At 50.0% G+C, this 17,588-nt stretch overlaps 1 protein-coding gene across 1 annotated transcript; it reads left to right on the top strand.

The window, feature by feature from the left end:
- Positions 1 to 8,065: 8,065 nt before the first annotated feature.
- Positions 8,066 to 10,931, top strand: DUSP1 (dual specificity phosphatase 1). Its single transcript, XM_080942208.1, has 4 exons — positions 8,066 to 8,568; positions 8,809 to 8,954; positions 9,317 to 9,536; positions 9,881 to 10,931. Exons 1-4 carry the CDS (start codon positions 8,202 to 8,204, stop codon positions 10,249 to 10,251), a joined length of 1,104 nt encoding a protein of 367 aa, XP_080798334.1. The 5' UTR covers positions 8,066 to 8,201; the 3' UTR covers positions 10,252 to 10,931.
- The last annotated feature ends 6,657 nt before the right edge of the window (positions 10,932 to 17,588 follow it).

Below are 17,588 nucleotides of genomic sequence, written 5' to 3'. Positions count from 1 at the left end.
TCACAGGAATATGCTTCCTTTACTTTCTGCTTTCGAGCGGGCCATAATGAATTCTCCTGCAGGCATGGTGGTGTGCACCTCTAAACTCAGCACTTGGGAGGCAGAGGCAAGGGGATACCTATGAGTATCCAGCCTGGTGTACAGAGCAAGTTCCAGGACAGCCAAGGTTACACAGAGAATCCCTGTCTTTAGAAAAACGAAACAAAACAACAAACAGACAAGAAGAAAAAGGGACAGGCAGAGCTAAGGTGAGACCCTGTCTCAGAAACAAAGCAGAGGCAGGAGCTGGAGGGGAACTTGTTATTGATGAGGTCAGCATTTGTCTCTAAGTTAGAAAGATTTCCTCCCTTTGCCCTTTGGCCCACAGAGCTCCCCATCATGAAGGTCTCGCTAAAAACAACAAACATTGCTTTGACTTTTATAAAACTTGTATCTGATTGTTTCTAAATTTTGGACTCTAAAATTGACTCAAAATATCCTACCTGTGGGATTGTGGAGGAATCTTCCCACATTTTGTTCGTAAAAACCCATACGGTTTCGAGCTCGGAGCCAGAGGTTCAGTGTGAGGCTGGGGTTCCTGCTTGTTCCATTGCAGTTCCGGTCCCAGAGTTTGAAGCCGATGCTAGGCTTGAGCCCTACTCAGGACATCCTCAGTCACAGATCAACCGGGCTCTGCTCCAGTGTCTGTGTGTCATGGTCCCTGAGCTGAGATGTTGTAGCTGCTTTTCAGGGCTCTGGTGCCTGTGGCTCTGTGGCCCCTCCATGGTTCCAAGCTCAGCAGCTTGGTGGAATGTGTCAGTGTCATAACCTCTTGTCTCTTTTTCCTGGTTATTTTCCATTACATCATATCAATGTACTTAAAATCCAGGGAGTTAAGGACACAAAGTCAAACCCAGCAACTCTCCCTTGATCTTTTCACATGGTTCATATTAAACAAATATCCCATGGGTCAAGTGACAAGTTGAATCAAGGGTATCCAAGAGAGAACGGGGTGCCCCGAGTATCCAGAGAACATATCTTTACAACATTTAGGGAGGGGGTCTCTTTGAGAACACAAAAGACAACATCGATGTTCTCCCCTCCCCCCAGTAGTGCAGACCATGACCTTTGGATAAAGGGTCAGTTACACATGTAAGCAAGTCAAAGTGAGGCGGGCAGAGCGGTCCTTATGCAACATGGATGGAGTCCTTCTGGAGAGAGGAATTTTGGCACAGGGAAAACCTCATGTAAATATGAACACGGAAATGGGAAGTCACCTGCAGGAACCCAAGGGAGGTCGGCAAACATCAGCAACAGCTTGCTGAGGGTTGAAGATTGTGTTCTCCCATCAGGACCTTGCGGTCACTTTATTAGCACACTGCTGGCCTTCAAAGCTGTTTGCTAACCAAGTTCTTGAAAGCGCTTGGTTAGTAGTGTTTCTACTGTGGCCATAACCAACTAAATAAGGCCTTGGAGGGAAGACTTAGGCTTATGTGAGGATCAACAGAGGTATGTGTGGGCTTTCTTGTTCCTGACCCCAAGCAGGCCCACCCAAGTCTGTTCCTTGTCTGCCTTGGAGTCAGCTGAGAAAAGTGCTTCAAGGCACTAGAGGTGTGACTTCATTCTCCATGGGTGGCCAGACCCATTGAGGTCAAGGCTAGCAAATGAGTCATCTGTCCAGTTCTGTCAGTGAGTCAGGCGGGCGCTGTTGAAGTTCGAGGTGCCAGTATATTCGCTTTCCCCTTTCTTTTGGAACCCAGAAACATCTAGATGTGGCCCCTGAAAGTTATCATGCCTGAGAAATGAATGCTGCAATACCCCACCCATGTGCCACACCTACTGTGTGTTCCAGAAGATAAGGATAAAGGTCTTAGAAGACAGATGGGGGGAGGGTACTTGGGGTGCATCTTTGGGAAAGGCTACTGATCTCTCTAGGCCTTGGCTCCCTCTTCTAGTCACATGGCGGCGGCAAGGGTCTCTTCCTTGTAGGTTCGTATCACCATTGTACCAGGATATAATAAGAGGCCTGTGGCAGAGGAGTCAGAGTTGTTACTAATAAGCACTACCTCCAACTAAATTTCCCACAGATGGAAAACTGGGACAGTGGGTCGCACAGTCTCCACGTCTTCATCTGAGATTCTGTGTGTTCCTTAGATGACGATTCTCTTTGCCCTCCGGGGGAGACTTGGGGATAGACAAAGCATGACCTCATTTGCTCCCGCTGATGTTAATTACTGTTTCCTAATTATGAAGAGGAAATTATATCTCAACCCATATTCCATTAAAAGAAAGGAAACCAGGAGAGAGCCATCATCTTTCCTACAGGCGGTCAGCTTCCTCAGCCCGCACACAGCAGGGCGTGACTCTTCCAGCTATGGTTGATGGGCTATGTCCTTGGGTCATGAAGAGGCCTGTGGAAATGCCAGCGTCTCAGTACCACTGCCCTTCTGCTGGTTCTTGGGCTGGGCCACGTGTTCACCCAACAAACGGTGTTCTTAGCGTTGTACTGGGGACCAAGAAGAGTAATAACCTATAGCCAAGCTCACATGCTGGGAGGAGGGGCAGATGGTCCTCACGGGGGAAGGCTCCTACAGGGAAGCTTTAGGAGGCATTATTCCAGAGACAAACATATCCCTGTGCAGTGCTCTGAGGGGTTATGACTGTTGCCAGGTTACTGGGCAGAGAGGAGCTGGCTCCCGGGAGGAAAATGGCAGTCAGTGGAGCCACCTGCCAAGTGTTCCCAACACACATTGGTTCAGAGCCGTCCAAGCACCCGGCACTGAAGAAATTCACAAGCATTCTTAAAGACACTTTACTATCACACAGACTGTGTGTGGGCCTACTATGTGCTGGGCATTATTACTGCAGAGGAGAAAAGGACAAAACCTGCCCTGCACCCACTCCTCTGACATCCTTCCAGGCTGAGGTTCCAGAACAAGGCTCCTCGGTTGCCAAGAGCAATGAGCTCCTGGGGTTGCCCTGTCTGTTTGAGGCCATTTTCTGCTCTGCTCACTGTGGCTGCGTGGTGACATATTTTAATTCTTTTCTATGACAAGCCTTGTTACTTTATTGGACCTAAATGTCTTGGATCTTAATACCCACTTCACTAAGTCATGCACAGATCAGAAAGGAAGCTGCTATAGTTCTTGACTCGGACAGGCTTTTTGCCTAAGTCACACTTTAAGAACCCTTACGACATGACACATGCGCCTTCTGCATACTGAAATAAGGGACCAAAGCAAGTTGCAGTCTATGATGCGTCCCGGGGGAAGAGTTTATAAATAGCCTCAGTAACAACAGTGTAAGTAAACTGAACATGTTCCTGGGCCTTCCGGCCACGATCCTGTGTCAGGGGCTGGGCCGACTTTTCCCTTTAATGGAGTAGATATTTTGGGCTTTGTGCCACTGAGGTTCTTTGGAGAGAGGCTGGGCTAGGTCTGGCTCCAGGCTGGACTCTGTCATTCTTTCTGCTGTCTTACCACCATGCAGAACAGATGCTGCTCCTATTAGAAGAGCAAAACTGTGAAGGAATTAATGTGATTTGTCCAACCAAGCTCAACAGCTTGAATTTGGTGGTAACAGTATTACCACTGCCCACCACAGAATTGCCTTCTGATGCTTTTGTCTTTCTTCCCCTTGCTTTCAAATGTTACCCACTGGAGTAAAAAAAAAAAAAAAAAAAAACCACCATTCTGTCTGTTATTTCTAAGGAAGAGAATGCAGGGATTGCCCACCCCCTAGAGATAACCACTGTTAAGTTGAACATGCAGCTGACACCACACTGACTCCAGTTAGGATGTTCTGAACACGGTGTGACTTTGGACAAGTTGCTTAACTTCTCTGAGCCTCATTTCTCTAGAAGGAGGGGGCTGAATGACAGGTCACAGCTGCTCAGCCTCCCCCCCCCCAGGCCTGACCGGAGAGCCGAGTTGTATGCAAGAGTTTCACAATAGAGGCTGGCTCTGTGCCTGGGTGGGGAGGGTGACATTATCCTTGCCAATCCATCAGGGTGGGTCAGAAAGGTATCAGGGACAGGAGGGCCTGGATCGGAAGAGCTAGGCGGGCTCAAACTCTAACCAGGGCTGCTGCAGGTATTTCTGCTCTCTGAGAAAAGCTCCAGGCCACCTGGGAGCCAGCTTGCAGAAACCAAGGCCTCAGGAGTTGAGGTAGATATGGCCCTGTACCAGGTCAGCATTGACAGCTCCCAGCTGTCTGACCCTGGGCATGTCCCTTCTCTGAGCTGAGTGACCACCGCCTTCCAGGACTGTTGCTGAGGTCAGAAGGTGGCACCTGCAAAGCACCCGGCACTGAAGAAATTCATAGCATTCTTAAAGACATTCTGCTGTCTCACAGACTGTGGGCCTACTATGTGCTGGGCATTATTGCCACAGAAGAGAAAAACACAGGCCCTGCCATGCATCCAGGAGTACACAGACTTGTGGTATGAGGCAGGGGTTAAATGGCACCCATACCAGTGGTCTTCCTGAGCCTGGGAAAGAGAGGGAAAGCCAGCAAGAGTCTTCTCCATTTGCTTCAATAGCTCCTTTGCTTTATCTGCAGGGGAGAAGAGTCTTTGGAAGCTCAGAAGACAGGGCCAGGCAGGGCAGTATGAGCAAAGCTGTGGGGGTGGGAAAGACCTAGAACATTCAAGGAACACAAGCTCACTGAGCTTTCTTGGAACCCAAGAGCAAAATCAAAGCAAGTGGAAGTCAGCCAGAGGGCTGAGAGGATCAGGGACCCACGCTGGTGTGCTGTCGGATTTTTGCAGGGATGGGGGGCGGGTCACAAGACATTACTGAACAAAAAGGTGTCTTGTAGCTTGGATTTGAAAGGTACCCCCAAAGGCTTGTATATGGAAGGCTTGGTCCCCACTGTAGCAATGATCTGAGAGAAACTTTGGGACTGTGACATTCATCTCATTGGTAGATGTGAGAGCGGGCTCAGAGTTTGAAGGACTATCAGGCAGAGGTAGAAACTGTAGGAGAGCCCTCGTGGCCCCTCTTGTCTTCCTCTTTTCTCTTCTTTGAATTCCTTACCACAGTCTTCCTCAGCACAGGCCCACTGTGATGTTCCTCAGTAACCTTGGGCAGGCACCTCCATCCCTTCCTCCCCCTTTTAGTTGTTTGAGACAGGGTTTCTCTGCACAGCCCTGGCCGTCCTGGAACTTACTCTGTAGACCAGGCTAGACTTGAACTCAGAGATCTGCCTGTCTCTGCCTCCCAAGTGTTGCTATTAAAAGCATGAGTCATTACCACCCAGCCCCCATCCCTCTTCCTGCTTTATCTCAATGGCATTAGGTTGACTGACACAGGAGAGACGGGGAAAGGTCTCTGAAATGAGGGAAGGTCACTGAGGGATATGGCTCCTCCCCTGGAAGCAGCTCTTCTGTGGGAATCCACCAGGACTTTCTCCTGCCATTCTACTTAGTTCTAGATGGTCATTATTCTCCGTTTATAAATATAGAAATAAGTCATTTGCCCAAGCAGACAGTGAGCAGGGAGCACTTCCAGTCATTAGTGGGGTGCTCCTCCCCTACCCCTACCCCAGGAACTGACAAGTTCACAGCCTGGTGCCGAGCCTGCACATCAACTGTCCCCACAGGGCCCAACCGAAGCTGGTGCTTCTCTCTCCGGTCACAGGGAGGTGCAGCGTGGAAAGTGAATGAGGAGAGGCCACACAAAGAGGAGAGGCAGGCTAAGTCTTCTGGCTGATTCTTATCACCCTGAGGTGCCTCTAGAGTTGCTTCTAAGCACCCCAGGAATGGGGAAGCACTCAGGCCAGCGAGGCCTCTCCTAGAGTTGACATCCACTGACTTACACTGTTCCAGGCCTTCAGCAGCTAAGCCTCCAGTGACGGCTGTTCATTCTTCCAATGTAGAAGAAGCCTCTCTGGTCCCACCCCAGACACCAGGCATGCTGGCTGCCTGGACTCTCGCTGCGGTAGCTAGCTGTACCTTACACCTTTGCTAAAGCTCCCTGATCAAGTGGACCACAATGTAAATCCCCGAGGCACCCGGAGAGAGCTTTCTTTCAGCTGGGATTCCAACCAATCAGTGCCTGTAGGTGTCTCTCAAGACCCACCTGGCGTGACTCACTAAGGCTCTGATGCCAGACTCTGAAACACACAGCACACGGGTCATGTGATCTAAGAATCACTGTGTTGGGAAAGGAAAAACTGAGAGTAGATGGATGACTCAGAGGAGGGGAAAGGTCTGGGCGTTCTGTCCCCTTCTGCTTTGCAGGGGGATGCCACCAAGTCATGCATAGTACCCATTGTACTGAAACTACCTCGAAGGCCCATCCAAGAAGAGCACGCCTGTCTCCCCAACAGTCAACTGATGGGTTCCTGCTCTCCATTCTCCTGCCAGGAAGGGAAGAGGGCAGAACTCCAGAGACAAGCAGACATCTGACTTCAGTGTCCAACCATGCCACTGCGTTTGTACACAAAGGTCTTTTTTGAAAAGTTTGGGTAGAGGGGGAAAAAAAACAAAACAAAACAAAATAAAAAAGGAAAACCTGAAGTTGGTATGTAGTTTGAAAAGGCAGCAGCTGTAACATTTTATGATTCAATGCAAGAAGTATGTTGAGGTCCTCAGCTGAATAAGTAAAACAAACATTTTTTTTTCTTTCTCTCTCTCTCTCTCTGTGGCTCTTCTGAGACGCAGGGAGGGTGGTGTTATCTCAAGATTTCTTTGCTGTTCTTTTAGGGTCAATGCTCAAAGGAATGTAAAAAACGCCCTTTAAAAATAACGTGTCCAGAATTTAGAGGAGAAACTAGGCACAACGCAAGAGCTAAGAGAGGCCAAAGTGGACTTTGCTGGGCAAAGACCAATGGTGGCCAGTAAAACACCTCCCCCTGCAAAGAGGAAGAAACCGCAGAATGTTCCTGACTCGGCACCCCTGCGGAGTGGCGCAATGTTTATGTTTGTGTATCCAACTCGGTGGTGTTGCGGCGGGCTCACGGCCTACCCCGTAGTCATGGAGTTTTGGGGAAGGACACAGAACACCACTGGGGTCTTCCTAGTAATAGCGGGTACAGTTTGTCCCGCAGAGTGGGGGATTCGGAGGCTCTCGGCCCTGAGCCATTGGCGTGCTCAGCTTCTGTTCAGTTGAGATGAAGAGCTAGGCAGACGCCTTTAATCCCAGCACTAGTGATGCAGGGACAGGATCTCAGTGAGTTCAAGACCAGCCAGGGCAACAAACCCTTTCTCAAAAAACAAAACAAAACAAAACAAAACAAAACAACAACAACAAAAAAAAACCAAAAAACAAAAAACTCGAAACAAAAGAAAGTTGTGTTGGGGGGCAGAGGAACAGCGGCTGGCAGCATCCTCTGATGCCACGCGACAACATGCTTGGAGGTCCCTGGGCGGCGCTGTGGAGCTCTACCCAAGTCCCCCCCAAAAGTGTCAAACCTGGGCTCCACACCCGAATTTGCAACCCTCCTCCCTTGGCTCCAAGGGTCGGCGTGGTCAAGATAACACTCGGTTGGGGGAAGGGGGAGGCTAACTGGAGACACTCCCTTGTCCAGCGTAAAACTTTTAAAGTGATATTCAAGAAGGACGTCTCGACTCTCTCGCCATTTGTCCTCGGTATAGCCAGAGGGTCATAGACCGAACTGGTCATCTTTCACTACCGACTCCCCTTTTCCGTTTCGTTCGCTGGGCCCACCACCCCAGCAGCGGGAGAGGGACCAACTGAGACCGTGATCCCAGGAGTGTCCCTGCGCGCTCGGCAGAGACCCCAGAAGGGGAGCAGGGCAGGTGTCCCCGAGCGCGTCCTCAGGCCGCGTGTTATGGCCACCCGGGCTGGCAGCGCGCCGTCCTGCCTGCAAGCCCGGAGGACAGGAGGGTGGGGGCCGGGCTGCGAGCCAGCGCTCAAAGCCGACCAGCTCCCAGGCCGATGACGTCTTTGCTTTTGGCTTTGGCGGCGCCAAGCCCGGCAGGGCGGGTGACGTCACCACCCGGTCACGTGTCCGCCATTCAAACAAACAAACCGCTCCCCCCCTTCTGTGCCGCGCCCGGGACCGCCCCCGAGAGGCCACATAAAACCGCGCTGCTCCGGACGAGCGCGCAGCAAAGGACTGGCGGGCGGGACGTGCAGTGAAGCTAGATTAGGATCAGCTAGCTCTTGGGGACTTAGGGCCACAGGACACCGCACAAGATCCACAGACTGTTTCTGGAAAGCCGCAGAACGGGCACGCTGGGGTCGCTGGGGCTGGCCATGGTGATGGAGGTGGGCATCCTGGACGCCGGGGGGCTGCGCGCGCTGCTGCGAGAGCGCGCCGCGCAGTGCCTGCTGCTGGATTGTCGCTCCTTCTTCGCCTTCAACGCCGGCCACATCGCGGGCTCAGTGAACGTGCGCTTCAGCACCATCGTGCGGCGCCGCGCCAAGGGTGCCATGGGCCTGGAGCATATCGTGCCCAACGCCGAACTTCGCAGCCGCCTGCTGGCCGGAACCTATCACGCCGTGGTGCTGCTGGACGAACGCAGCGCCTCCCTGGACGGCGCCAAGCGCGACGGCACCCTGGCCCTGGCCGCGGGCGCGCTCTGCCGAGAGGCGCGCTCCACTCAAGTCTTCTTCCTCCAAGGTACGCGCTGGCTCTGGCAGGACTTCTGCCATCAGCTAAGGAAGGGGCGTCCCACCTGGAGTTTGAGGGCGCCCGTGTTCAGTCTCCACGGGCTTGTCACTGGCTTTGTTTGGCTCTAGGAACAAAGACTTCCGTCCCTAAGCCTTCCTTGTAAACTCGCTGCCCCTGGTGGGTGGGTGACTTGTCTCCGGGCACTGTGTCGGCCGTGCTAATGGGAAAATATGTACCTTTTATTCTCAGGAGGATATGAAGCGTTCTCGGCTTCCTGCCCTGAGCTGTGCAGCAAACAGTCCACCCCCATGGGGCTCAGCCTCCCCCTGAGTACTAGTGTGCCTGACAGTGCAGAATCCGGATGCAGCTCCTGTAGCACCCCTCTCTACGACCAGGTTAGTATGAGTTCGGGGTCCATGCAGGGCTGGGAGGTGGGGCAGAGGTCTGGGAAGGCTGTGCCAGGGAGAACACAGAAAGCGGTTGCCGCTTTATTTATACTAGCGGGGACACGAGGATCTTTATTGCACCTCGAAGCAATTGGATGGAGCCGAGTCTCCCCGTTGTTGGCACTAAGAGCTTGTTGACTCTGTCCAGGCCAATGGGCTCGATTCTTTACTATTATTTTTAATATGTCAACAGCAATGCTGAGGTCACCAGTTTCAGAAACTCCCGTTTTCATCGGGGAGTTTTTGTGGGCGTGGGCACTGCTGCTCACGCTGAACAAGCTTGACGAATGCTGGGCTGTTTTGGATTTCAGGGGGGTCCGGTGGAGATCCTGCCTTTCCTGTACCTGGGCAGCGCCTACCATGCTTCCCGGAAGGATATGCTGGACGCCTTAGGTATCACTGCCTTGATCAACGTCTCAGCCAACTGTCCAAACCACTTCGAGGGTCACTTCCAGTACAAGAGCATCCCTGTGGAGGATAACTACAAGGCAGACATCAGCTCCTGGTTCAACGAGGCGATCGACTTCATAGGTAAGCAAAATAGATGTGTGGGATCTCTGCTTTCTATCTCTGTTGTAACCACTGAGCCCAACCTCTTGGTGGAGGCTTGAATGGTCCTCACTGGAACCTTCCTCCTCACTGAGACTCAGATAGTTGGACGGACTGTTCTGTCCAGGGTTATAAGTGCACATATGCAGTTTGGGTTTAAATCCCTTGCTATTCTTTGCACAGTATATATATGGAATGGGCATGATAGCCCGAGGCCGACCCTGGCCATCCCTGGACAGGTCACACGTGACATTTCTTTAGCCATCTTTGATCTGGGCTCGGCTATTCTCCTGAGTTTTTGAGTGACGTATAATTTTGTTTTCCAGACTCCATCAAGGATGCTGGGGGGAGAGTCTTCGTCCACTGCCAGGCTGGCATCTCCCGGTCGGCCACCATCTGCCTTGCTTACCTCATGAGGACTAACCGAGTGAAGCTAGACGAGGCCTTTGAGTTTGTGAAGCAGAGGCGGAGCATCATCTCCCCCAACTTCAGCTTCATGGGCCAGCTGCTGCAATTTGAGTCCCAAGTGCTGGCACCTCACTGCTCTGCTGAAGCTGGGAGCCCAGCCATGGCTGTCCTTGACCGGGGCACCTCTACTACCACTGTCTTCAATTTCCCTGTGTCCATCCCTGTCCACCCCACGAACAGTGCCCTCAGCTACCTTCAAAGCCCCATCACGACCTCTCCAAGCTGCTGAAGGGCCAGGGGAGGCGTAGTTTCACATGCCACCGGGACGCCACTCCTCCCATGGGAGGAGCAATGCAATAACTCTGGGAGAGGCTCGTGTGAGCTGGTCCTTATTTATTTAACACCCACCCCCCCAAGACCTCCCGAGTTCCTCTGAGTTCCTAAGCGTCATAATAATGACTTGACCGCAAGACATTTGCTGAACTCAGCACATTCAGGACCAATCTATTGTGGGTACATCAAGTCCCTCTGACAAAACAGGGCAGAAGAGAAAGGACTCTGTCTGAGCCAGTTTCTTCACTTGGCCTGTTTCTTTTTTTTTCTAGAAACTTCATGCTTGACATACCTACCAGTATTAACCATTCCTGATGACATGCGTGTATGAGAATTTTACCTTATTTATTTTTGTGTTGGCAGATCGTCTGCCTTCACACATGTCATTGTCTACTCATAGAAGAACCAAATACCTCAATTTTTTGTGTTTGCGTACTGTACTATCGTGTAAATAGACCCAGAGCAGGTTTGCTTTCAGCACTGATGGACAAAGCCAGTGTTGGTTTGTAGCCTTTAGTTATCCACAGTTGTACGTGTGTTTATTTATGATCTGAAGTAATATATTTCCTCTTCTGAGAAGACATTTTGTTACTAGGGTGACTTTTTTATACAACAGAATAAATTATGACATTTCTATTGAGCTCTCAATGCCTTGTTTCTTTGGCGACCCCACTCTTAAGCAAGTGGCATAGGGAAGTGTTGGGCAAGTGCCATGACCTGTGTGGGAGTTGACCCATGGGTTCCAAGGGTCAGGTGAGGTGCTAGCTGCTGTCACCCAGATCTTTGTAGAGGATCAAGGTGAAGACCTGTGTCCTTGTAACAGTCACGGGAGCTAGCATGTCACCTAGGGAGTTTGAGCATTCTCAGAAGCATTTGCCTGAACTGCCTTCTTTGGTTAATATCTTCCTTGGGAATCTTGGGCAAGATGGCCCCTCCCTGAGCTGTTTGCAGAATACCTGGACTAATGTGTTCTCAGGGTATACAAGGATAGGAGTAGCCTACCCTTAGAAAGGCTCAGGTGTCGTCCAAGTAGCTGAGAGGCTAGATCAGGGAATTGGGAGCTGTGCTGTGCTTTTTAATTCGATGACCTTTAAACTTTGTCGCTTGTCTATATCAATATATACACATATATATATATGTGTGTGTGTGTATTTGTATATATATATATATATACATATATATATATATATATAATATATGCCTCGAACAAGGCTTTTACATCTTTCAAAATAATGCATCAAATAGAATTCTTTTAAAAAAAAGCGGAATCCAAGCTCTATATGCGTGTACAGGGAAGAAATCCCTCGCACTGCGTCTGCGAGCTTTTGGTGGGTTTGCACTCCCAACTTCTGCATACAAACATCGTTTTTGGCAACTGTCTCCTTCAGGTCACTTTCTGCTTTTCATAACTGTGTTGAAGACGTGGGCAATTAAGTCACACTTGCTGCAGGGCAGGGCTCTAACAAGCAGACTAAGGCTGAGAAGGTATAAACGACTACGGAGCCATCATCTGTAATGTCCAATGAAATAACAACAAAGCCCTCGGGTTTGCCCCCCCCCCCGTGCCTGCTGTCTGGTTCCGGGTCCCCGGGTGCCTGCCTTCTGGTTTTGGGCCCCTGGGTGCCTGCTCTCCAGTTCCGGGTCCCTGGATACCTGCTCTCTGGTTTTGGGCCCCTGGGTGCCTGCTCTCCAGTTCCGGGTCCCTGGATACCTGCTCTCTGGTTTTGGGCCCTGGGTGCCTGCTCTCCAGTTCCGGGTCCCTGGATACCTGCTCTCTGGTTTTGGGCCCTGGGTGCCTGCTCTTCTGAGGCTCGTTTGTGGACTTAGGTGTTGTGTGAAGTGGAAAAGGAAGCATCCCATTCATCTTGACTGGTGCCATGGTCCTCACCCAGCCCATTGTTCAAGTCTTGACACAGAATCTGCCCTCGATCCCCCCCCCTGTCACGTGACACCCGGGTCTGAAGATCCTTGTGTTCTAAGGCAGAAGAATGGGTCCAGGGCTGGCAAGCTCACATCCTTGGCTGGGTTTGGGGTGAGTTCATGCATGCTTTGCAAAACAAACAATGTCTTTTTTATCAAGCCCTAGATTATTTGCCGTTGTTGAGAGTTGTTCCCTTCGTGGAAATGTACCGCAATGGTGAGCCTGTGGCAGATGTGGAGACTGCATTTCCCGTGGGCCTGGGCCTCTGCTTTGGACTTGGCAGTCACTGGCTGAACCCAAATGAATCTCCAGTGTGAGCCAGTCAATGGAAAAATACAGAGGCTGGCTCAGGGAGCTGCCAGTGAAAACAGTTGTGTCTCCTCACAGCCCAGAGCAGGAGCAATCCCTCTCACGGGTCACCTTTGCTGAGATGCTCCAGAAAACGGCATGCTTGAGACAAAATCAGTATCTCAGGATTAAAAGATACCATTAAGATGTCTTGTCTCCCAGAGACACTTGATAGAGACACAGCAAAGTTTGAGACTCATGTGACAGTCGCAGCTGTCAGTTTAGGGGCTGCCACTGAGTTCTGGGGCCCGCTGAGTGTTTTGCTTGTGTTCACAATCTTTAACATCACATCGGTTTCCCAGAGGAAGAGACAGGCAGCTGGATCAGTGTCCTAGTTTTTAGGGGGTCTTGCAGAGGCTGGAGTCTCAGTGAAGACTGAGCCAAGATAGCTTGAGGGAGCTGCTAAATGTAAGGTTTTTAGCCAGCTGTGTTCCCCATTATCCCAGAATTTTGGGGCAGGAAAGATCTCCCCTTCAAGGCCTCAGTTTCCTCCTCTGGGTAACAAAGATGATAAAGGCTGCTTCAGTGACTGGCATGTTGACTGAGGACTGTTGTTGACTGAGGACTGTGGAACAACAACTGGATCCCCTTGTCCCCACTGACATCTAGTTTTCCCACCCTGTGAAATGACTGGTTTGCCCTGGATCTGAAGGGCTGGTTTCACCCTGGCTCTTTAATTCCAGGCTGTGGAAAAGGCATAGATGCTGGTCCTGTGGTTTCCAGGCATCCATTGGATGAGACTTCAGCCCCCACCACCTCCTCAGCATCCTCTCTCTTCCTTTCCAGGGAACTTTGCAACTTGAAGCTCCTGTTTTTTTTTTTTTTTTTTTTTTTTTGCACTAGCAGCCTCCAGCATCCATCACCCCCCTCCCCACACACACACATACACACTCTTCGTCTCCCATCTCAGCTTATCCAGAATGACATCATGGTGCCTACACCTTTAAGATTATATAAATCTGTGATCCCGCAGTGGCCTCCGTCCCCATGGTAACACTGAGGAGTTTCCCTTTTGTGAGGAAAGCTGTCATGTCACTTCCTGCTGCTGACAAGTCAGTTTGGGAGATTAAAATGAAGGGGGGTGGGGTGCCTCTGAGAAGTGCTGCCTGTTTAGTTTCTGTTGCCCTATACAGAGGCAGACAATATCAGCCTGCTGGCCCCGCCTGCCATGTTGGAGCTGGCTTTTCCACACCCCCTATTAGGGTGGATGCCGGTTACCTGGGGCTGTTTGTCTCCAAAGGTTGCATTCTGGGTAGCAGGTAGGAGGGCTGCCCACCTCTAGGGACTTTTTCTCTGATACTGTGCTAGGCAGGTTTGTTCAAGAACAGTCAGGTTGAGTCCGGCCTGGGCTCTCTCGCGTGTCAGCTCAGCACTGGGTTTTGTTCCCCAGAGAACAAAGGATCCTCAAGGTATTGGCCTGGAAGTGTGGTATTGGCTCAGGGAAGTACCTAAACACCTCCATCTTCTAATGAGTTTTTAAAGCTAAGAGCCAGTCTCACTCATTCAATGACTCTATTGATCAGCCGGCCAATAAGTATCCATGACTCTGTGCTTTCTATTCGGTGAAAGACAAAGCACTGGCTCATAAAAGGCCACAAACTGGGATGTGTGTGATGTAATCTTTTTTTTTTTTTTTTTTAAAGATAGAGGGTGGATATGTTCTGTGGAGGTGTGGTGAGGTGTGGAGAAAGGAAGTGCCTTAGCAGGCTCGTGTTGAGGCATCTCTTACCCCTGAGGGACCAGCCACATGAAGGTATAGTATAGAATAGAGTTTATTCAGGCCATGGGGAGGGCAGTTAAAAGGGTAGTAGAGGCGGGGGGGGGGGGAGGGAGAGAGAGGAGAAACAGGAGTAGAGAGGTTGAGGAGTAGAGACCATGGAGAGAGAAGGGGGAAGGGAATGGGGAGAGAGTAGGGGCAGGAAGACAAGAGCAGGAGAGGAGCAAGAGGATGAGGAAGGGGCAAGCAGACCCTTTTATAGTGTCAGGATGCCTGGCTGTTGCCGGGTAACTGTGGGGCAGAATGCTGTGTAAGTAAGGAGACCATGGGATACTATGGTGCCATGAAGGTTGGTCATAGAGGACATCCAGGTGTGCTTGGTCAGGCACAGGTGGCTCAGAAAGTGTCACCAGGCACACGGAGGCCTGAATGGTGTGCTGGGGAAAGGGTTTTAGCCCAGAAGGCAGCTTGAATGGATCCTTTGTGGACAGGGGATAGAGTCAGTCAGACCGGTGTTTGAGTTCCAGATTTTGACAGTAGCTTGTCAAACTCCTGAAGTCTCAGTTTCCCCATCTTTAATTCGGTCCAATCACCCCTCACTCGAAAGGCGGTTTTGGTTCACGACTTAACTTAATGAAGAGCACGTTATCGTGGCTTGTGAGTCAGCTGGTCCCTCTCTGTCACAGTATTGGTGCCCCTCCCTGAGCAGAGTGCCCTGGCAGAGGGAAACGGGGTGAGCTGGCCTGCTGCTGTCATGACGCCAGCCTGCATTCACATAGTGCCAGAGAAGTGGCTTCGCTCTAAGATCACTCCACCCTGCCCCACTAACCTGGGCCCACTTAGAGATGGTTTCCTCGTCCGTCCGTAAGAAGCACCTGAAGTGTCACCCAGCTTCCTCTCCGGTCAGCTCCTAGGTCTAAGGCCCCTCCATCCTCAAGGCCAAGGGGATTTACAGTCCCGGGTTTCACTCATGCTGCCTGCAAAACGCGAGGGGACCTTTGAAAAGTGAGTTAGTGGGGCTGGAGAGATGGCTCAGGGGTTAAGAGCACTGACTGCTCTTCCCGAGGTCCTGAGTTCAAATCCCAGCAACCACTTGGTGGCTCACCACCATCTGTAATGAGATCTGATGCCCTCTTCTGGTGTGTCTGAAGACAGCTTCAGTGTACTTAAATATAATAAATAAATACACCTTAAAAAAATAAAAAAGAAAAGTGAGTTAGCGTAATGAATATGTGACCGGTCCCTCCTGAGAAGGGACTTCCCTAAGGAGTCTATGGAAGGAAGGGACCACCCAAGTCCCAGGCCTGTCCTAGCCATGCTCTGGGCCACACCATGAAGATGGGATTAAAAATCCCCATAATTATGGCATCATTCATTCATTCATCCCTTCGGTAGGTATGGTTTGAGTAAGTACTGATAGTTTGTGAAGCTTTCAAAAGGTTACAAAATGAGAAGGAACTCTGGGATTGATCTACCAGCTGGTGCCTGACAGTCAATGAGAAGGAACTCTGGGATTGATCTACCAGCTGGTGCCTGACAGTCAGCCCATGGGACATGCTTCACCTAAAGGTCTCAGTCCTGACATCTCTACAGGACAGTCACCAGGGATTTGCTTCAGGTAGGTGTTAAAATCAAGCAAAGCAGACGCGGAGAGACACAGAGAGTGTCACACATTGGTCCCTTTGGCCGTTCCTGTTATTAATGGCTCATAAGAAAAAGGTAGAGCAGAATATAGGAAAACACACTGACCACCCCCAACTTTGATTCAGATGCAGATGGAAGTACCCTGTAGCTCCCTAGAAATATTTCTGTGTCTAACAGGCAGCATCCAAATTCAGAACTTCCAAACACACCCCTGGGATTTGCCTCCAAGCCAGGCTCTGTTTGTGGGACATTCTTCCTGTGACGACAGCGGCTCACGACATAGTTAACCCAACAGCCAACTGAGACAGGGCTATCTTCAAAACACAAATTTTCCAAATAAACCTGTCCTATCATTAAATGACTACACTCGCACCCTGCCTGTGTTGCTGCTGTAACCGGAGCTGTCTCCTGGGCTGTTCAGCCAGATTGTGAACACTCTGCTGGAAGTGAAGCTGGTCCGAGGATCTCCCAGTCACTGTGCCCTGCAAATGTTTTTCTTCTTCACCTTCGTTACTTTTTTTTTTAAAACCTCTGGCTACCTTTGCCCTAGGTTGGGCACCAAAATGAGGTGATAAATATTATTTGGGGGTTTCTACTCAACTCTCAAGTAAAAGACACAAAACCTTTATAATTATAATAAGCCTTAAAGCATTAGAGCTGGGCAGGTATGGACTCTCTAAGATAGTTTCTCTGCTTCCCTGTTGGTAACTCGGAGATCTCACCATGTTCTGTCTGGGCTGCTCCTGTTCCCACAGGCCAGCCATCAGGGCCACGCGCTAGCAACCGACCTACCCCATGGCCTCTTCTGTCCTCCTCTCTCTTTCTCTCCCTAGTGGTCCCTGCCTGAGACCCCAAGCCCAGGAATCAAAGCCCCATCTACCTCTCTTCCGCCCAACTACAGGCTGTAGCATCTTTATTAACCAATCACTGATAACTTGGAGAACAAGGTTTATACAACAAAAGCTGGTATATGTGAGGATCTGCTTGTCTTGGAACAGCAAGGTCTTGGGATAGAGTATTTAGCATCTGGATACAGAGAAGTAGTAGCCCACGACACAAGGATATTTCATTGAGCAAAGAATTCTAGTTTTTGCTTTCTTTAATTATATTGAAGATCTAGCCCACGATCTTCGGGCTATCATTGGAAGGTATGCTAACAGTCCTACTTTTCTTACTTTTTCTCTTTGATTTAGGATTTTATCTTTGTAAGAAATCTTAGTATAATGTGTCTCCGCATGTTTTTTTCTATGAATATCACTTGCGATGCGCTGCACTTTGCGATCGGTTTCTTGATGCTGTTTAAATGCTCTGGGAAATTCTTGTCACTGCTTTTCTATATTCTTCAGGTACTAACATCGTTGTTTATTTTAATGGGAGATCAATAGCTCTCTGAGTCTTGCTGTGTGTTTCTCTGGAAATTAACCCAGGGCTTCTATCATTAAGCTAGATCCACAGTCTTTTTTTTTTTTTTTTTTACATTTTAAAATTTAATATTGATCTTAGGCTTTTAGGCTTGTGTTCTTCTTTCTCAGCCCAGCTTAATTTAATTTAATTTATTTATCTAAGACCGGGTCTTTCTATGTCCCTATCCTGGAACTCACAGAGATCCACCTGACTCTGCTGACCAGGTGCTGGGATTAAGAGCATGTACCAGTACTTTTGC

This window comes from Micromys minutus (genome assembly GCF_963924665.1).
Source record: "Micromys minutus genome assembly, chromosome: 31".
Taxonomy (NCBI): Eukaryota; Metazoa; Chordata; class Mammalia; order Rodentia; family Muridae; genus Micromys; species Micromys minutus.
This window is presented reverse-complemented; position numbering and strand designations above follow the sequence as displayed.

Excerpts from the sequence above, each read along its gene's own strand:
- DUSP1 (XM_080942208.1), top strand. The coding sequence starts at position 8,202 with ATGGTGATGGAGGTGGGCATCCTGGACGCCGGGGGGCTGCGCGCGCTG. Across the intron at positions 8,569-8,808 it reads TCAAGTCTTCTTCCTCCAAG|GAGGATATGAAGCGTTCTCG; the intron begins GTACGCGCTGGC and ends TTTTATTCTCAG. Across the intron at positions 8,955-9,316 it reads GCACCCCTCTCTACGACCAG|GGGGGTCCGGTGGAGATCCT; the intron begins GTTAGTATGAGT and ends TTTGGATTTCAG.